At 43.4% G+C, this 22,473-nt stretch overlaps 1 protein-coding gene across 1 annotated transcript in view; it reads left to right on the top strand.

The window, feature by feature from the left end:
* The first annotated feature begins 14,263 nt into the window (after positions 1-14,263).
* Positions 14,264-22,473, top strand: part of LOC126251766 (proton-coupled amino acid transporter-like protein pathetic) — an 83,230-nt gene continuing 75,020 nt past the window's right edge. The window contains exon 1 of the mRNA XM_049952386.1: positions 14,264-14,423. Within this exon, the coding sequence (XP_049808343.1) occupies positions 14,406-14,423 (18 nt within the window). The 5' untranslated portion in view covers positions 14,264-14,405. The remainder of the gene's footprint in view (positions 14,424-22,473) is intronic.

Genomic DNA, 22,473 nt, shown 5'->3' with positions numbered 1-22,473 from the left:
CACAGAATCTCACCGCAGGCTGCTCTTCGAAATACAGCTGACAAATTACCAACGCCATTATGAAGCAGTTCTCCTAAACTATGCGTTACTACTAGCTGCGATCTTAAGTGGGAAAATAAAATGTTCCATAGTAATCTTTTTGCGATTAAAATCAAAGATCAACGAGACAGTGTTTATACCGATCAAAATTATGCACGTTTAGAAGTTAAAAAAGTAAAACAATTCGAGTTACTGAATCTGTCTTGCAACTGCTCGAGTACTGTGTCCTAGATTTTGCAATAGATTCTTCTGAAGTTCCCAAACTGACTAACATCATGCCTAGGATGTTTATTTGCTTGTTCATTCACATGTTGACGATGAATGACCCACACTCCTTCAGGTCAGTCACATTTTGTCCCCAACATTAAAAAAACCATTGTTACACAATAACCATTGTCGTAAGCTCTGGCTTAAAATGTATCGAATAATGCGTCAATGAGGAAGAAATTATCCGCAAAAGCATGTAGAATGGAGTTGAAACACATCTTGCATCATGATTTCAACTCTACGAGCAGCTGTATCGGCACCATCCTCCCATATCTCATTTGAATCTATTATTACATTAAGAAATGAAACCAGTTAACTAATGTACTCATATACGGTTTTGGCTTAACGAACTGGAGAACGCCGCCTCGTGGCAGACACTTTAGGCAACCGTTTCTTTGCTTCCTCATTTGGAACCCTGGCTCTATTGGCTGACATGGAAAATAAGTAGAAAGACCATTCAAAATGAGGAGATAACTTCTGCGCTTTTTTATCTTTGACACACCTTGAGATAGCGTTAAATTCAGTCGGTGAGCGAAAGAATGAACGGACATTGCAGTACGAAACGTGTATTTCACAGTAGACTGCAATCCATTCAAATGACCAGCCCTTGTTTGTTGCTCCATCGTAACTACAAGCGTTTGGTTTTTTATTGCACCCGTATCTGTCTGTCAGTTGTACCACAGTATGATACGGGACCTCGGATGTTCTGTCGTCATAAATTTTAAAGAATTTTAAATATCTTAAGGGGACTCGACCATGAGCTGTAACGGAGCGAAAGGCTGTGACCTGTGAGGGGCTATTCACATCAGTTGTTCCGTCCAGAATAACCGAAGAAAAGTTAGTTTCACTTATCTCCATTCTTACTTCACTCATGAGCGTGTATGAAACGTAAACAATTAAATCGTTCACTGTTAGAACACAGTAGAGTGTTCTAAATGATGTTTCCGCTTTTCGTCATATTCACAGACGACCTGTATGGGTCAACGAACTGCCTTTATTCAGAGACTCACGTGATTCATCACGCCCTTTGAAGGCCATCTCTTGTGCTGACATTTATGTGTATGCCCCTATTCTATCGTACGAGATTGTTATGCTGTAAATTACGAACTTTCTTCTATTCGTTCAACATGCAATCAACTATCGCCTTTCGAACGTTGTTTCATTGATTGTGGAAAGCTAATGTTTCTGGGACTGGCTCTGCATTTTGCTAGGTTTGTAAATGTTAACCGTATCGCAGTAACCAACCCTATTCCAAACAGATTTATCATTTATGAATGAAAGACGTATGCATATTAGTGAATCCTGTTACCCACCTATTGCTGTTACACAGGTGCGTACTGATACGCCGTATGCAAGGTGTCACCTTAACTGCAACGCATCATTCAGGTGTAGTTGTATCCTCTTCTCTTGGAAACTGCGAGCGGGTAAGTTGGGCTGGTCGCAGTGGCCGAGCGGTTCTAGGCGCTGCAGTCCGGGACTGTGCGACTGCTACGGTCGGAGGTTGGAATCCTACCTCGGCCATGGATGTGTGTGATGTCCTTAGGTTAGTTAGGTTTAAGTAGTTCTAAGTTCTAGGGGACTGATGACCTCAGATGTTAAGTCCCATAGAGCTCAGAGCCATTTGAACCATTTTTGAGCGGGTAAGTTGTGGATAGGAGTTTCACAGACTGCACATTCACACGTGCGTTGCCCTGCTTGGATATTTATGCCCTCTGCTCTCTACACTACGATACTCAACGAACTAGGTTGTTAACGATCCCATACATATACCATGTTTATTACAAACCGTTAAGGCTGTTTATGCCGTTGAGACATCGTAAAAAAATGGTTTAAATGGCTCTGAGCACTATGGGACTCAACATCTGTGGTCATAAGTCCCCTAGAACTTAGAACTACTTAAACCTAACTAACCTAAGGACATCACACATCCATGCCCGAGGCAGGATTCGAACCTGCGACCGTAGCAGTCGCGCGGTTCCTGACTGAGCGCCTAGAACCGCTAGACCACCGCGGCCGGCAGACATCGTAAAAGCATGAACCACATGAGTAATTATTCATTTACCTTAAACACGAACACCTTTACTCCGCGGTAAAGATATTCGTGTTTAAGGTAAATGACAATACAAATATTACTCCTCATAATCTCTCGCCAAGACCTGCACTCGAGAGTAGCATGCAGCGACGCCTTCTGGAAGTCCAGCGGGTGCCCAGTTAACATCGGTCCTCACTGGAATCGTGCCACACTGTGAGCGCGAAGTTACGAAGTTTGCTGAGAATCACGAGAAATCGGCAGCGCTAAATCAAAAACATTGCACAAAATCGTATTTGTCAACCCACATAAGGCACACTTTTAAACTTTAGCAACGTCGTTGTTGCCAGTTTATGCTGTGTAAGCAGTGCTTAGCTTCCGTCCATTCAATCCACTCCACTGACCCCTACATATTTTTTTTTAACTCCTCTGTAGTTCTTTTCCTCGGTGTGTCGTTCTGAGCTATATCATGCCAGTGTATGTGCTGTGTACACTGTACACAGACAGACTTGACGGGGGAACCACATTGGACACCGATGCACAGAGCTTCATTTTCAATCGACGTATTTAATTTTTCTATGTATGTATTTTAAAAACGGATTCATAGTTCCTCAGAGGAAATGTTTTTATGATTGTACGAACTCGGTAAGATGTGCTATATTTTTTGCCGTATCGTCGAAAGTATGTGGCTCACTAAAGCCTGAACTGTTATATGTAGACTAAAAACAATGTATTTTATTGAATAGTGCCAAGGCGACGTACAAACATTCATTCCAAAAAACTAAAGAATATTAGCCATTTTACGAAGTTGTTGAAGCGAGCACCAGAAGGTCGTCAGATTTTTGATTACGACGAAATGCTGCTTGGCCAATGTTCATTAAATAGCCCACTAAGACCACTAAACATGCTGCTTCGATTTCTTGCAGGAGCTCTTATAGTAGATACGAATTTCTGTGACGCGCAGAATCTTGTAAGGATTCTCTTATCTAAACGTCAAACGGGGTTAAAAGTGAAGAATGTGGTAAGGCAGCTGCACTTCCTCTTTCATTCGAGCAACCTAAAAGATTGTCAGTCGTACACAATATGGTAATGTCTAGGTGCACAACATACCATACAGGAAGCGTGACTGAGGCGTTTGTGTGTAGGTTGTTCGTGAACTATTGTCCCCGACCATGTTCTTGTAAGTTGGCTCCATTTAGACTCCTAGACGAAATCAAACATTAAATTCGTTGTAAACTGAAGAAAGATCTGCGTTTAACTTCTAGTCGATGACGTCATTAGAGAAGGAGGATAAACTCAGGAAAGCAATGGAAAAGGTAGTCGGCCATGTCCGTTTCAAAGGGACCATCCAACATTTAGTTTAATTTATTTATGGAAACACCGGAAAAAATATAAATTAGTGACCTCTTGATTAAGAATCCAGTGCCTTAACTCTAGTGGCTGATGACCTAGTAGTTTAGTCCCTTTAATAATCCAACCAACCTAGGCTCTGCACCACCTCAGTCGGTCCGTAAGCTCACTTTCTTTGCTCTAAGACATGTTAGTTGCCTACTTTGCAGCACCCACAATAACTGCTGTTTGCTGAACAAAGTGCTGATCCTTTTACAGTCAGTTTCTGTAACATGCTGCTGCAGCCACGTATCAGGTTATCTGCTTTCGTTTCATGAGTGATGACGTGGTGGTATTACATTTTAAAGCTTGCTACTTTAGAAATGTGACGCAATTTGGTTCTCGTAACACAAATATCATGTTTGCTATACTTTAACTGTGAGGGAATAAACTGTTCCGATACGAGACGCCCAACAATCTGGTCACACTGCGGCACGAAGTCGCCATACTGCCCACATGGGATGTAATATTGGTCCACAAGATTTCATACTTATAGTTGCTTGAAAGCGTCTCGTTTGTTATTCTGGTCCGTATTGATCTGTTCACTGACAGAACAGCAACGACTTTCTCAAATTTCACTTTAAAACAGTTTTAGCTGCTATAATTAGAGCAGCCAATACTTTGGGTCAGAAATATATTTGTCTTAAGTTATGTACTCTAATGTATACACCTAAAGAAGCTATAAGACCGTACTTACACATTTCGGCAGTAATTTATCAACTCTCTGCAGTTCTCTCTAAATTTCATGCAACGTAATACAGAGAGTCTGGACAAACGTTAACGATCAGCATTTTAAAAACTTCCCGTTCTTGCGTACAAAAATATTTTTCCAGGTAAGAAATTCTCTGTTAATTAGACTAAATCAAACGTTACTAACTTCACAAGGCTGAAAACAATGTATTCGAGTTGTCATACGAAAGGATGATATAAACGGTGGCAAATTATGCGTCTCACGACTTCTATCCTACGTTAGGGTCACAAATCAAATACCACTATTGAAGAAACGAATTCAGTCCTAAATTATGGCTGCTTTGAATAACGCAATTGGTAAAGCATTTTGGTATGAGAAACAGTGAACTCTTGAATTGATGCTTGTTTCTGGTATCTTAATTCATTTTTGCCTCATAATTTAATGGAAGGCATTATTATAAATAAAAGGCCGCTGTAGTCTCTAAGACGATAACCACACCTACGGGAATCATACAAAAATCATGTAAGGAGACATGGTTGCAATATATCATTTACGAAAACTACGTTTAATGCGTTAAACGTCATCGTCCGCTAAACCCGCTGGGCAGAACAGGTGATTTGGATTGCGGAAAGGGCCAAAGGAGGTTGGGATCAGTTTCACCTTAAAATTATAATTTAATAACATATTTACAATCAGAGCGGCACATAGCAGAACTTTTGCAACTACGATATTCAAACTCCAAATCTTTCACGGCTGAAGGCCTCCAAACAAGAAATCTTAAAAATCAGCAAAGTAAATTTCAAGTGACCGCAAACACGCAGTTACAATTACAAATAACATACATATCACGGCTAGGCTGAAAGCCTCAAGGCAAGGGTGGATAGACAAACAAAAACAATGTAATACAAACGGCTGAAGATCGACAGTAAAATTTTCAAGATTTTAAAATAAATTACCATAACCTTTCAAAGGCAGAAGGCTGCAATGTTTAAGCTTGAAAGGTAATTTTAAGAATAAGGTTCCAAGGCTGAAGGCCAACAATTAATTTTCCAGAATTTAAAAAAGAAATATAAACATAAGCCTTAAGTTTTAAGTAGCTGAAACCAGACTAAAAGATAAGACAACACAACTACAATAACCTTTCAGCAAATATCCACTTGCTGGAATTCAAACTTACTTCCATAAAACAAAGTAAAACCAGGAATTTTTTTATCATTGGCTATGATAGATTATAAACAGACAATTAAGCACTTGTGAGAAAGACAGTAAAGACAACAGCACTCAGAAGCCTCCAGGGCGTCGGTCTGCCCTCGTTCACTTAGATGAGACAAGTGGTGAGCCCAACTACACTTTATCTGTCGGAACCCAACCAAGGGACAGCCACAGACCGACCAACAAACGACTTGCTTGCCACTAATCGGTACATGAGGATTCAAACAAAATGTTACAGGCGTGATTATCGACAATCAAAGACGTATATGTATTAAGCTGTCAAAACTACACACCGTGATGGATAGCGACAACAGGTGAGGAAAGGACACTGCCTGAAATTACGTTAGTGGCTAGTGCACGTAAAATGGTTCAAATGGCTCTGAGCACTATGGGACTTAACATCTCAGGTCATCAGCCCCCTAGAACTTAGAACCACTTAAACTAACTAACATAAGGACACCACACACATCCATGCCCGAGGCAGGATTCGAACCTGCGACCGTAGCGGTCGCGCGGTTCCAGACTGAAGCACCTAGAACCGCTCGGCCACCAGCGGCCGGCCCACTGCAGGTAACCGGAACACTAACGTCCACAAGGCAGAAAATTCCGCTGGTGCACTTGAATTTTAGTCGACCAATATAGTTAATTCAACAGAATGGCGGCTAAATTTCAGCAATACAAACACTGTGTTGCCCACAGGAAAACCTCCCCAGCAGCGAACCACCAAAACGAACCACACAACTTGAATGGACATGGCTTGGCTACTTGAAACCACTACTCAACTGGGTCGGTGAACCACGAAGCTCGTAGCGATCGGACAGCTCCACACACGCACTGACACCGCGCAGGTACCGCCAGCGGACCCAGCGGACCCAGCCGACTGCACCACACGGAGATAACTTCCCTGGTCCGCAGGAACCGACCGACTCCTCTCACAATGCCGACAACATCTAAAATAGTTGTCAGTGGAAATAACGCCAACTACACACACAACCTGACCAACACTTGCACGAGGACCTGAACGATACCCAACTGTAACTAAGCACGCACGAAAACAAACCGGGAGTTGATGCGCGCACACACACACACACACACACACACACACACACACAGCCGGCTCATGTACGATCGGCGAGCCAAAACGCGTCGTCCGATAGGACGACCGACCAACGATCCATCAAAAACCGTGGCCCGGCCGAAGTGATGTGTGGCGGCAATGGTCGGGCGAGCCAAGTAGACGCAGACCTCACTGCTGCTCGAACCCGACTGCACTAGTGCCGCATCGCAACTCCCCGACTTGCAGGTCCGGACTGAGCTCCATACTCGTTCCAACTCATTGGCAGCCCGAACTCGCGACTCGAACACGGCCTACGACCGACAACGGCCGGGAAGTAATAGCAGTCGAACAAAGATACTACGAGAGGGGATATATCGATACGCGCTGCTAACGCTGCTCACGGTCAGGTAAAGCAGCAACTCACTGACAGTAGTAATTTAAATTAACGTAATGAGGCGGAAATACGTTAAAGACAGGGTGAAAATACATGATGGCGGGAACATGAGCCACGCATGGCTTACATCGTACAAGAAGTAAGGATGATTAGGGTTTAACGTCCCGTCGACATCGGTTCATTAGGGACAGAGCAGAACCCACGTATGTTTCGAGACTGGGGAAGGCAATCGGCCGTACTATTTCAAAGGAACCATCCCGGCATTAGCATGGAGAGATTTAGGGAAATCACGGGAAATCTAAATGTGGATGGCCGGATGCGGGTTTGAACCGCCGTTCTCCCGAAAGATAGTCCAGTGTGCTGACCACTGAATTACCTAGTCGGGTGCATTGTAGAGATTTAGAGAATACTACGATATCCAACATACGTAGGTTTTTTTTGCTGAAGAAGCTCTTGCAGATTCTCAAGTAGAATTAATAGAATGCTGGAAATACCTGTTCAGTGTTGGTTTGCAAATCGTTTCCGGACGTTATAACGCCTCTCAGTTTCAGGTTATCAAGTACCTATTTCTTTGGCCTTGTGTTCCACTCGAAAATGAAAAGAAAGTCAAAAAATGGCTATTCGTGAATACAAATAATTCTGTTGAATTAATGAACAGCACTGCGGAAACAACGGTTTCCTTCAACAAATCCTGTGTCGTCAGGGTACAGATATCGATTCCATACTGCAAGGATCGAATTACCCTCACGCTCCTTCGCTACAGAGCAGCGGCATCGCTGACGGGGATTACCCACAGTTGTACAACGGAGAGACTGGCGCCTGGAGATCGTATGGCGGTTTACGAGAGAGTCAGTCGAGCCTGAGCAAGCCCGCAGGGCAGGTCCCGGAAGCTCGTGCTCAGCGCATCGAGCGTAAAGGAATGAATTAGTTTTTCGATATTGGGGGATATTGTCAGCGGAGCCGGAGCATTCTTACAGAGCAGATCATAAGTGCCTAAACTTCTCGCGATCGTGCATAAAAGTGATAGATTTTACTGATAGTCGCGCCAGAGTTAAAACGCAAGTAGAACTAGTATTTCTGTGTGCGCAAAGTTAGAATTTTGTAGCTCAGAATCATATTTTATTTCCGGAAAACTTGAAATATATCAACAGAAAATCGAGCAGGCCAAAACATCAATAAATCAAAGTAATAAACTCATGATAAATATTTATAAGCTAAGAAATATGTAAATAACAATTATAGAGTCTAAGAAAATGGGAAGAAAAATGTTAAGAAAAAATGTATTGTAAAATTTATTTGAGTTCTTTGCATATCGATGGTGACAGTGATGTGTCCGCACCAAGCTCTTTGTTGGCGGAAGAGCCCGCACATTGATACATAGGGAGCGCGACGAGAAGCGCGCAGCATTGTCGATGGAACACTCTTGAGCCAACCTTTGTGCAGTGAAGTTCTGTGTAGCGACAGAGCGGTGTGCCTGTTCGCCACCAGCTATATATTACTTGAAGAATACTATAATTATGTAATTGGTAATTATTCATGACTTATTAAAAATCGACGTGATGAAGACATATAAGGTATTTAAGCGCTAACTGAATATTGTAAGTTAGTTGTTACACTTTTAATCTGTTTTATATAAACGATCCCCAAACTAAAGTTTTATAAGTTGAATCACTATAAAGAGTTAAAAATTTATATTCAATCATTTTCAGAATAGATCAGTTTATCTCAGTCAATATCGTATTATTATTCATTCAACCCATTAACCACAACATTTAACTTTTGTTGAGTTTTCTCAATTTTTTTAGTTAATAATGACATTGAATTTTTCACCAGTAACTTCAATGAAAAAAGCAAATGAATAATAGGTACAGTTTTAGTTCACGTATTTGCAAATCCCAGTAAATGAATGCCAACCCAAAGAATTATCAACAATAGATCAGAGTGAGTATATTCAGATATGCAGTCAGATGACGTTATCCATAGGCGACACAGTAAAATAAAAGGTAAGGAAAATATATATGTCTGTTTTCAGGTTCACTACATAGACAACCAGTACTAAGGGCCAAGGCGTAAGTTTATGTGTTCAAGTCGAAATAAACTTATTTTGATCAGTCACATTAATATTGTTAACAATAAAGGAACAAGGCGTACAACATTGTGTACGCTAAAGACTATCAGATCAGACACGTTGTCAAAAGCAAGCGCAGACAGGAAAGCTGCAAGGCTCAAAAAAGTTCAATTCTCTTTCTTTCATTAGGCGGAAAGTAAGTTAAATTATTTTATTCTAGACGGGAAGGTTATCGTCTAAACGCATTAAGCTCAATCATTATTTCTTTTATTTATTCGACGGAAAGGTTTCACACTGGTGTAATGAAAAGACGATATTAATGATAAGACAATGGTAAACTCATACAGACGCGTGATAAATCAGTGACTGCATTTGTAGAGTGCAGCCAGAATCGGCCGAGATATATTTCCTGATTTTAAAGTGGAACAAAATAACTGAACGTACAAAACTGTTCACCTATTAAAACCTCTTCATCATTAATATAATGTTTTGGAAGGAACAGAATCATAATGTGGGAGAACTGATAGGGCATGTGTTTTAGCCTCGCGGTCAGAACTTGAGTTATCGGCGCACGTACCTCTATAGCTGCCTACTTATCAATATCCGATGCCTAATTTTCCCAACTAGGCAGACTATAACAAATATTGGTTGACTACACTACTGGCCATTAAAATTGCTACACCAAGAAGAAATGCAGATGGTAAACGGGTATTCATTGGACAAATATATTATACTAGAACTCACATGTGATTACATTTTCAAGCAATTTGGGTGCATAGATCTTGAGAAATCAATACCCAGAACAACCACCTATGGCCGTAATAACGGCCTTGATACGCCTGGCCATTGAGTCAAACTGAGCTTGGATGGCGTGTACAGGTAGGCAACAGTCGAACATTTTCTGTATCCAGAAAGGCCCGTACAGGACCTGCAACATGCCGTCGTGCATTATCCTGCCGAAATGTAGGGTTTCGCAGGGATCGAATGTAGGGTAGAACCACGGGTCGTAACACATCTGAAATGTAACGTCCACAGTTCAAAGTGCCGTCAATGTGAACAAGAGGTGACCGAGACGTGAAACCAATGGCACACCATACCATCACGCCGGGTGATACGCCAGTATGGTGATGACGAATACACGCTTCCAATGTGCGTTCACCGCGAAGTCGCCAAACACGGATGCGACCATCATGATGCTGTAAACAGAACCTGGATTCATCCGAAACAATGACGTTTTGCCATTCGTGCACCCAGGTTCGTCGTCGAGTACACCATCGCAGGCGCTCCTATCTGTGATGCAGCGTCAAGGGTAACCGCAGTCACGGTCTCGGAGCTGATAGCCCATGCTGCTGCAAACGTCGTCGAACTGTTCGCGCAGATGGTTGTTGTCTTGAAAACGTCCCCATGTGTTGACTCAGGGATCGTGACGTGGCTGCACGATCCGTTACAGCCATGCGGATAATATGCCTGTCATCTCGACTGCTAGTGATACGATACCGTTGGGATCCAGCACGGCGTTCCGTATTAACCTCCTGAACCCACCGATTCCATATTCTGCTAACAGTCATTGGATCTCGACCAACGCGAGCAGCAATGTAGCGATGCGATAAAGCGCTATCGCGATAGGCTGCAATCCGACCTTTATCAAAGTCGGAAACGTGATGGTACGCATTTCTCCTCCTTACACGAGGCATCACAACAACGTTTCACCAGGCAACGCCGGTCTACTGCTGTTTGTGTATGAGAAATCGGTTGGAAACTTTCCTCGTGTCAGCACAGTGCAGGTGTCGCCACCTGCGCCAACCTTGTGTGAATGCTCTGAAAAGCTAATCATTTGCATATCATAGCATCTTCTTCCTGTCGGTTAAATTTCGCGTCTGTAGAATGTCATGTTCGTGGTATAGCAATTTTAATGGCCAGTAGTTTATATTCACTTGTAGAATCAATAAACTATTAGGTGCCGCTTGAAGTGTAAGTTTGACTAAAAAAAGGTCTGATGTTTCTTTTTTAGTTTTCGATTAATCTCTGGAACTGCAGCAATGTCTTCTACAGCCCGACCTTACCTGATCTCCGCCTCCAAATATTACGAGTAGGAGTACTATTAGCAGAGGTCTCACTGATACTGATTCCCGCTGATTTTGTGCGGACCCTGTAGATGGGCTTTCACTCTTCTGTTTTTGGGGAGAGGGATGAGTCTCCGCGTACCTCTGCGCTCATTATTTAGGTCTGCGCTTCACTCAGTCTTGTAATTGTTAATCAAATATCATGGTTTTATTACATGAAGATATATTCCATCTTTAGGACAGAGGACAGTGTATACCGAAATAGGTATAACTCGCAGCCTGATATAGATTCGAGCGGTCCAAGGCGCTGCAGTCATGGACTGTGCGGCTGGTCCCGGCGGAGGTTCGAGTCCTCCCTCGGGCATGGGTGTGTGTGTTTGTCCTTAGGATGATTTAGGTTAAGTAGTGTGTAAGCTTAGGGATTGATGACCTTTGCAGTTAAGTCCCATAAGATTTCACACAGATTTGAACATTTTTGATATAGATTAACTCACAACTCCAGAAATGATTTTAACGGACGTGTGGTCTAACGCACTGCTTCCTGAGCGGGAAGGCATGCCGGTCCCCAGCACGTATCCGCCCGGCGGATTAGTGTCGAGGTCCGGTGCGCGGGCCAGCCTGTGGATGGTTTTTAGGCGGTTTCCCATCTGCCTCGGCGAATGCGGCCTGGTTCCCCTTATTCTGCCTCAGGTACACTATGTCGGCGATTGCTGCGCATACATTTGTCTGTAAAAATGCGTACACCATAGTTACTCTACCATGCAAACATTGGGCTTTCACTCGTCTAGAATGAGACGTTTCCGGGGGCCAAACAGCAAACCAACCCTGGGTTCGGTGTGGGGCGACGGTGGGGTGGGTGGACTGCTGTAGCCTGTTGTGGGGTTGTGTACCACTGAAGGCTACGGCGGCGACGGAGCCTCTCCGTCGTTTCTAGGTCCCCAGTTCAATACATACACACATACATTACATTGCAGTTTTCAATTCCATTTTGAATTTATCACCAGTAGTGCCCTCCGATTGAAGAAAATCTATCGTTACCTGCATCGCTCTATTCAGGGTGTCACACTTGTTTCTGTCTTGTTTTGCATTCTTGCTTTCTTAATAGGAGAAATCTTTTATTTCTTACTAGCTGACAAACCCGGCAGTCCCCGGTATTCATTTTGCCAATTTTATATTAAAAACGAAAACAAAAAATGAGATGATTTTTACTGAAGTATGTAAAAAATTTCATTTTCATTTGTTCGTGAAAACAACTTTGAAATTATGAATCAGTCATACAAAGAAACTGAAGTGGAGATGTTCACAGAGGCCCAACGTGGGCCGTAATCATCGTACGGCAGAAAAACTTGGTAATGCGTTAATGCGGAACCGATTTATTCAAGAAAAAAATTGTTCAAATTTTGACCAGCAGGTGCCAATATGGCCGGCCGATGTGGCCGAGCGGTTCTATTTGCTTCAGTGTGGCACCGCGCGACCGCTACGGCCGCAGGTTCGAATCCTGCCTCGGCATGGATATGTGTGATGTCTTTAAGTTAGTCAGGTTTAAGTAGTTCTAAGTTCTAGTGGACTGATGACCTCAGATGTTAATTCCCATAGTGCTCAGAGCCATTTGAACTATTTGAAGGTGCAAACCTGGCGCCGTGCAGAATCTCGTCGACGCATCCGGTGTCCATATTGAACAAATTACCTAAGCGACGGTTAATAGTATCCAAATTATGTCTGTATTAATAATATCAACATTACGCCTTTCTCACTTATTTGGCCCTTCCTGCCGCACCTCCCGTTCCCAACCCATCACATACAGAAATATTTCTATACGACTTCCTTGCATCCACAGAGTCAAATTTGGAACTGATGCCTAAAATTGGGTCTAATTATTTTCCAGCGTAAATCGTTTCCTCATTAACACATTAGAATATCTATCGAGTTCCGCTGCCATACGATAATTACAGCCCACAGCGGACCTCTGTAAGTAGCTGCACAATAATTATAACCTCCCGATAGTAATGTATTAGTCTGCAGATTAAGAAACATGATCGCGGAGAGTTTCGGTCCGTTGGGCGCAGTTACTTCACGTGTCTACATCTGGATTATGTCACTTGTCTACGGCAATGTTTCTTCATACCTCTATAGACGACTATCGTTTTCGCCTACAGACGTTTCCGCTTCGCAGTTGACAGATATCAAAATCACTCCCAGGTATCAGTGATTTCCTTAATTGACTCGACAGTAGGAGTGTCTTATAAAAGGAATAAATGTATTAAAATGTAATGCACGACGCGGCCTTTTCTCCACTTATTTCAGTGTTTGTGACGTTGTACCTCTTGAAATATGTGTCGTACAATGACATATTTTTGTAGGTACATTCAGCGGATTATGTGGACACTGTCAGCGAAGTATGTTGCGAATAGAGTTAGTATCAAAGAAGTGACTGCGGCAGTTTTTCATGCAGCTCATTGTTTATGACATCATATCTCCCGAAGTGTGACAAAGATGTGACTCTTAACCCCACAGCGACTGTTGCCTGACAGCAAGGGTGACCTGTTCCAAGTTTAATTAAAGTCATTCTAGTGATTTAGTAGGAGACATGGAACATACACACATACACACATCCATTTTTATAACGTTTTCCGATGAAAGTCAACATAGGTAAAATCAAGTAGGTAAGAGAACTATGTGTCGCCATCGAAACGGCACAATACGTTTGTCACAGGTATTGCAAAATTTAAAAGTACGTCGACTAATGCAGCGCCTTTTTCCTAGTCCGTACACCTAATAAGTATGCTATTTTTTTTTATTCCTACCATACCACGTAGATCTTTTTGAATGTAATAGTAGAGCCAGAAGTCAATAGTACTGGGCCTACGGTACACAGTTCTAAGTTGCCCACTTGGTAAATGATGCCAGCAATGGTAAGTCGGGTGGTGGGCGACTTCCCGGTAGTGTTTACGTTGCATCAGCTGGTCTATTCGCAGCTTCAGTCGGAACGCCGCACGCCGCGCCGCGAGCCAAAAACCGCCAGTATATACATGGCAGGCCACGCGTGAGCAGCGCAGTCTGCTTGGTATCTCCGCCCCAGGCCAGGTGGTCGCGTGCGCTCTGGGGGCCGGCTCGTTGACAACTGCGCAACTGGATAGGGTCACTGGTTCGCACCTGTTGGTGTCTGCTTCGCTGGAGCAAGGCTACTTCTCTCAACATGGATCAGGTTAGCGAGGTACGTCCAGCGATTTGCCCGACGCAACTTAAGCATGCACACTCTGTACTCATTCAAGTAGTTTTCAATCACTCGTGCTTTGTGCCGAAAGTGATACACTTCCATGGGGACTTGATCGAGAAGTTTACATTTCACGTACGCTAGAACTAACTAGGACAATGTTTGACACTGTAGTGAGTTGCGGCTCCCTAGCCACACTTCCGCAACTGTCTCGCGAACGATTCGTTTTCAGACCAATGTTCATTGAACGTTTTAGTTTCAGTTAGCCTATTGTTTCTAGAGATCAGAAACGGAGAGAGTATGCGTCTATTGGTCGGTCTGCGCGCGTCACAAATCAAGGCGCAGCTGTTACATCAGTGCTAACGGGAACCTTTCGTTCCCGCTGTAGTTCAGCGGGTATGGCGATTCTGAGAACTGGGCGCTGCGGTCGCTTCATACCTGTCGACTCGTTCTCTTTTACTGAAGCATACTGGAGTGTACGGCTAGTCGTAACTTACTCTTTGCAAGAGACAGAAGTACGTGATCTTCCTGCTGTAATGTAGCACCGAGAAGGCGAAGTGGCCGACTGCCGGCATCGCATGTCATTTATCGGCTAATAGCGAGTTGTGTAGTTTATCATTCATTTCGGCAATTTATTTTAACAATTAATCACCATTTGGAGACTGCGCTTCGCCCTTACGTCACGTGTTCTGGCTCTGTCGAAATCGTTAACGTCTCTAAAATGTGTACATGTCTACATAATTGTTAAACTTCCTTTGAATAGATATTAAATACTAAAATAAATCTAATGCTTTCTTGAAAAAAGATATATCTTTATCAATAAATGTATAAACAAAACAATATTCGCTTCTAACCAGTCATATTGACATGTAAAGTGCTTCTGTCATTTAGTAATGTCGGTCATTTTGTGACATTTCAACCTGCAATCAACAATGGCTATAAAGCCGAAATCATGATTGTGTGAATTAAGATAATATCAATTTACAGTTTAATAGTGGAAATTTCTTTCAATACGTTTGCATACATAGCGGAAATGTCGTGGGTTCGCTGTTATATTTCCTAACTCGTGTTCTCGCACGCGTTTCTGAGTCGAGTCCCGACAACAGGCTCAAATGACGTGTCGGCTGCGGCGGAGAGGCGCGGAGGTGGCGAGTTAGAAGATGACGTCACAGGACTCGCTGGCGTCAGTTTGATATTATACGTCCTGTGTACTAGTTTTGTGTCGGGAAGTTGTTATCGTTGTCGATAAAATTATTGAATTCTGTCCTTGGAGTACGATGAGTGGAAAGAACTGCCTGCTTATAGCGCAATCAGCAGTTCTACTGATAAAGAAGATATGACGTTTTTAGCAATATCAAGATGAATGCAACCGAGCCTTCAGTAGTAAGCGTAGGGGAATCTGTAGTGTCGATTAACGTGGCACCTGTCACGTATGCCATTGCAAGGCAGGCAGGTGGCGTCGCCTGTGTGTGAGTCAAGTCAATCTGCAGCAGCGCCCAATGTTCTTCCCCTGCGTCAGTCCGGAACACAGTGCCACACGGTTTTGCGTATGCCCTTCAGCCTTCCTTTCACGGAACTTGAAAAAGTACGTGAACGAGGAGCTGGTGACGTTAAAGTGTGAAATTCCGCGAGCCTGAAATGAATCTGGCGTATCAGATTTTTGCTTCATGAAGCGGAATGTGGCCGAAAAGATGCGACATCGTTGTACGTTGCCAGCAGAACATAGCAGCGGCCATATTGCATGGCGTTAAAAACGTGTATGTGTGCCTCTTATTTCATAGAGTACGTACAATTAATATAAGCTGTTTCGAAGCATCAGCAAAATGAAGATCACTAAAAAATGCGTCGTTTTAGCTACGGTGTGTTATAATAAGATGTCAAGAAATTACATATCAGTAGGTAAAGGCATCGTGTAGGTAATTTTAGTGTTATAACTTATATACTACGAAAGTGTACCTTTTCAATGCTACGGCACAACAATTATCAAAGTATGTCTCACTGGTACTGTTTGCATACTAAATGTAACATTTATAGTTACGATCTTAACAACAGTGTTTGCCATGTGCGGTAGCCATGTAGCTGTGTTGAAACTCTAGCGCCGGCACGCTAGGCAAAGGTTTTCGGTCAGAGGGCTGGCTACGCTCGGTAACAAAATAAAAATTAAAAAAAACTGAGTGATGTGTTCAACGCCTAACCTGAACAGGTTCAAATGGCTCTGAGCCCTATGGGACTTAACATCTATGGTCATCAGTCCCCTAGAACTTAGAACTACTTAAACCTAACTAACCTAAGGACAGCACACAACACCCAGTCATCACGAGGCAGAGAAAGATGAACAAGGTAGCGAGTTTGCGTCCGGCCGCCTCCGGTATTTTTAAATGTATTGTTCTATACATTAATCTGCGTCGTTTTTATTCATTTACAAGTATTATCTCAAAAGTCGGTGTTACCTGTTATAACTAATAAAGTTGCAGCAATTCCAGTTGCAGAGGACAACGATTGGAATGTTTCACCAGCTCCCAGAATGTGTGAAGGTAACTTTACTCACCGTAGGTATTTGCTGTTATGAAACTTTCTGTACCCATCTCTGGGTTTATGGACGGGCCTATATTTGGTGTCTTGTAGGTAAATACACTACTGGCCATTAAAATTACTACACCACGAAGATGAAGTGCTACAGACGCGAAATTTAACCGACAGGAAGAAGATACTATGATATGACAATGATAAGCTTTTCAGAGCATTACACAAGGTTCGCGCCGGTGGCGACATCTACAACGTGCTGACATGAGGAAAGTTTCCAACCGACTTCTCACACACAAACATCAGCCGACCGGCGTTGCCCGGTGAAACGTTGTGATGCCTCGCGTAAGGAGGAGAAATGCGTACCATGACGTTTACGACTTTGTTAAAGGTCGGATTGTAGCCTATCGCGATTGCGGTTTATCGTATCGCGACATTGCTGCTCGCGTTGGTCGATATCCAATGACTGTTAGCAGAATATGGAATCGGTGGGTTCAGGAGGGTAATACGGAACACCGTGCTGGATACCAATGGCCTCGTATCACTACCAGTCGAGATGACAGCCGTCTTATCAGCATGACTGCAACGAATCGTGCAGCCACGTCTCGATCCCTGAGTCAACTGATGGGGACGTTTGCAAGATAACAACCATCTCCACGAACAGTTCGACGACGTTTGCAGCAGCATGGACTATCAGCTCGGAGACCGTGGCTGCGGTTACCCTTGACGCTGCATCACAGACAGGAGCGACTGCGATGGTGTACTCAATGACTAACCTGGGTGCACGAATGGCAAAACGTCATTGTTTCGGATGATCCAGGTTCTGTTTACAGCATCATGATGGTCGCATCAGTGTTTGGTGAAATCGCGGTGAACGCACATTGGAAGCGTGTATTCGTCATCGCCATACTGGCGAATCGCCCTCCTGACGGTACAGGGTTACACGTCTCGGTCACCTCTTGTTCGCATTGACGGCATTTTGAACAGTGGACGTTACATTTCAGATGTGTTACGACCCGTGGCTCTACCCTTCATTCGATCTCTGCGAAACCCTACATTTCAGCAGGATAATGCACGACAGCATGTTGCAGGTCCTGTACGGGCCTTTCTGGATACAGAAAATGTTCGACTGCTGCCCTGGCCAGCACATTCTCCAGATCTCTCACCAACTGAAAACGTCTGGTCAATGGTGGCCGAACAACTGGCTTGTCACAATACGCCAGTCGCTATTCTCGATGAACTGTGGTATCGTGTTGAAACTGCATGGGCAGTTGTACCTGTACACGCCATCCAAGCTCTGCTTGACTGAATGCCCAAGCGTATCAAGGACTTTATTACGGCCAGAGGTGGGTGGTCTGGGTACTGATTTCTCAGGATCTATGCACCCAAACTGAGTGAAAATTTAATCACTTGTCAGTTCTAGTACAATATATTAGTCCAATGAATACCCGATTATCATCTGCATTTCTTCTTGGTGTAGCAATTTTAATGGCCAGTAGTGTATCTTCTTCAGTGATGGTATGCACCTTCGAAAAAATCTCTTCTTCCATTCAAGTTAAATTACGAAATGAATCTCGATCTTCAAATCTATGTAATGAAGTATGTTATTTCAGAGTGTTAGTAGTGAATAAAACGTCGAGAATATGGATATTACGCATGCGCAAACTGCCGTTAGAGATTATACCTTAACCATATTTCGTTTAAAACCGACAATGGGATGAAAATTTGATTGAGTTAAGGAATAATTTCTACCGATATGTTTATCAGAAAGCTGTATAGCGTAATGCAGTGATCCTCTAACAGAAATTCGTTGTTCAAGCAATCTACGAATCCAGAATCTCTTTTGAGATTTTCTACGCTCTTCTTCTGACAATAGCTAACAGAGTTATCGCAACTGTTTTACGCGTGTCCATTTTCGTAAACTGCGTGTTTTTCAAGCCAAATAAAGTAGACAACGGCCGCTGGAGAGCGCTGAGAGCGCAGAGCTCGTGTCGTGTGCTGCCGGTGCTGTGACTCGTGAGGTCAGACGGGACATGTTGGCGACTTCGCGGTGAACGCACATTGCGTCCACGTCAACGTTTGCTGTCTCGTTCCTTGTGAGGACGGCTATAGTTAGCTAGCGTTGACGTGAAGCTGTACCAGTTTTGTGATGTCACTTCCTTATGTTTCACGTTGAGGAGCTATTTTGTCACGTAACATACAGAAAAATTCTGCTATATTTCGGCAACATGTCAGTAGAATCAACAGGAAGCAAGAACACTCTCTACGTTACACAGAACTGGCGAGTCGGCATACTGTATTTGTCATTTTCGGTGGTGGGTTTTATATTCTACATCTGCATCATACTTTGCAAACCACCTAACACTGTGTGGTGAGGGTAGTTCTGGTACCACTAACTAGTGCCCCCTTCCCTGTTCGACCCCCGAGTGGCGCGTGGGAAGAATGATTGTCGGTAAGCCTTTGTATTGGCTCTACTTTCTCCAATTTCCTCGTCGTGGTCATTTCGCAAGTTATATATGGTAGGAACTAATATGTTGTGCGACTTTTCCCGGAAAGAGCTCTATCGAAGGTGCAATAGTAAACATCTCCGCGCTGCACAACGCCACTCTTGCAGCTTCTCCCACTAGAGTTCGTTAAGCATCTCTGTAACGTTCTCGCGCCGACTAAGCTATCTCGTGACGAAAACCACGGCTGTTCGTTGTATCTTCGGCATCTCCTCCATCAGTCCTACCTGCTAAGGATCCCATACTGATGAACAGTACTCAAGACTCGGTCCAACAAACTCCTTGTAAGCCGCTTCATTCGTGGATGAGCCACGTTTCCTTAACAATCTTTCTATGAATCTGTCAGACATCTGCTTTTCGTACTGTTTTGTTTATGTGATCATTCCACGTAATGTCGTTCTGGATGGTTACTCATAGATATTTGACGGTATATACTGTTTCCAGTGATTCATGATGAGTAGTATAGTTCTACAGTAGTGAAGATCTTTTCCTATGTATGAGGAATATGTTAAATTTACTTACGTTCAGCGTCAACTGCCAGAGCTTGCACTATTCATCAGTCCTCTGCAGGACATCCTGCAATTCGATACTGTCTTCTGGCACTGCTATTTTCTTAGAGAGAGCCGCATCATCTGCTAACAGTCTCATAGAAAATCCGACGCTTTCCTCTATATCATTTATGCACATATACGGTCCTATCACACTTCCTTGGGATACTCCCGAAATCACCTGTCGATTTTGTTCCGTGAAGAGTCACGAGTTCAGTCTGCAAGGAAGTCTTGAATCCTGTCGCAAATCTGCTCTGATATTCGGTAAGCTCGTATTTTATTCACTAAACAAAAGTGCAAGACGCTGTGAAGATGCACTCTATGAATGTATACTGTTTCTAGTCCCCAGCACATTGAGGATCTCTCGCAAACGATTCGTTATTGTTCCGATTTGTTGTAATAAACTGTAGGGAAACGTCATACTGGTAGTTAAAGAATTGTCTTATTTAGTTGTTTTTGTTATGACTCGTGACTTACGAAATTATGCCGTTTTAAGGCAACGGCATATTAAAGATTCGTAAAAAACCGTCGTTTATAGTAGGATTCATTATAATTAAATGTCAGTTGCTAACGATGAAGTCCTTCAGAAGTTCAAAATGGTTCAAATGGCTCTAAGCACTATGGGACTTAACATCTGAGGTCATCAGTCCCCTAGACATGGAACTACTTAAACCTGACTAACATAAGGACATCACACACATCCATGCCCGGGGCAGGATTCGAACCTGCGACCGTAGCAGGCGCGTGGTCCCGTACTGAAGCGCCTAGCGCCACAGCGGTCGGCCCTTAAGAAGATTCTAACATAAAATACAAGGTCGTTTGTTGCAGAATATCAGTGTAGCATAAGTTGTCGACGCGCCGGGCTGCGAAGCAATGTGTACTGGATTCGCGTGTCGCCTATCGAAGTTCATCTTCCCCTCTACCTCCTCCTCATCACCTCTATCTTTTCTTCCTCCTCTCTTTGTCCATCCCCTTCTCCTCACCCCTCTCTCTATTTTGTCAAGCTCCTTCTCCCTATTTCCATGTCTCCTCTATCACATCCTCACCTTTTCTCGTTTCCAATCTCTTCCTCCTCCCTGTCTCTATCCGTCTCCTTATCTTATCATCTTATTCTTTCTCCGTTCAATTTCTCTTCTCCCCATTCTCTATCCATATGACCTTCTCTCCTTTCTATTCACTTCACCCGCCCCCTCTCTCTGTCCATCTCCTCCTCTCACCTATCTGTTTCCATCCCCTCCTTGTCCCTCACTTTCCGTCCATCTCCTCGTATCCGCTTCTTTCTCCTTGTTATCGTCCCCATCCCAATAGGAAGTTGCTTGTCGTTACCCCGAATAGTATTTCTATCCAGATAGCGAGTAGTACCTGTACCAAGTTTGACTGAAGACGTTTAGGGATTTAGGAGGAGCGTTTTACACGTGTGTGGCCTTTCTCTTGCACGCCTATGTCACATATATGTAACATACGTCGCATATATTCGTACATGTAGTCCATCTGTATCACTAGCGAATTTCGCCCTGCAGTTTCGTTTCCACGCGACTTCCCTTTCCTTCTAGTACCGCTTTGCGATAATCGTTGCGAAGTTGCTCGGGGGTGTGACTCAAAGGTTACGGGACGAACTGAAGACTTAAATTGACAACTGTCTGCCTAATGGCATGCACTGCGGGTTGTTTGCACCAGTGAATGAGCTACAACAAACTGAATCGAAATTAACTGTTTTTATACAATCGAGAGTATGTTAACATATTTACAGTTAACGGAAATTTGTGACTTTTCTGTCATTTTCGCTGTTAGTTTCCACACTATAGTTTAATTTTACTGGGCGACAGTGGCGCTGCTAGTCACAGAAAATAAAACTACCCGTATGATATATCTCTTTCTTGCTATTTGCTCCCACTGCCGCACAGTACATGAAACACGGAACGCCACATACTCGTCCCACTGCACTCTTTTTCTCAAATGTCTCCCGCAGTAGCCTAGAAGATTAACAGTTGTATACAACGTCATGTTTTTGTGTCTCGCGTACAAAGATGATGTTCAAAAGCTGATCCTCCATTTTCTAAATAAAACAATACAGAGTTGTTATGTAGGAGGTGACGCAACTCACATCGCTTCGTATCGTGGACTCTAAGACGCTGATAACTGGATAGTAACACGTTGCAAACGATTTGTTGGTGTGTTAATCTACAGTCGCGGCATCTGCAGAGTCATACTCAACTATACAGAAAATGATTCGCAAACTACCAGCTATTAACTTGCGCCGTCAACGAGCCTCAATTCAGTTGCTCTGTTGGAGGCCTTAGCGCAAGCGACGCTACAGAGTAACACAGAAACGCCTAAGCAGTCTATAACTGTTTGTACTGTTTGTATCCCGCAAGTCGCAGTACGGCGTGGGTAGAAATTGCGTGGAGGGAGGGGAGCAGACAGGGAAAGGTTGCGCGGAGTGTCAGTACTATTCTCCCCACTTCTGTTCCCATT

The sequence above is a fragment of the Schistocerca nitens genome, chromosome 4 (genome assembly GCF_023898315.1).
Source record: "Schistocerca nitens isolate TAMUIC-IGC-003100 chromosome 4, iqSchNite1.1, whole genome shotgun sequence".
Classification (NCBI taxonomy): Eukaryota; Metazoa; Arthropoda; class Insecta; order Orthoptera; family Acrididae; genus Schistocerca; species Schistocerca nitens.
Note: the sequence above shows the minus strand (reverse complement) of the source record. Positions and strands in the feature narration are given on the sequence as shown.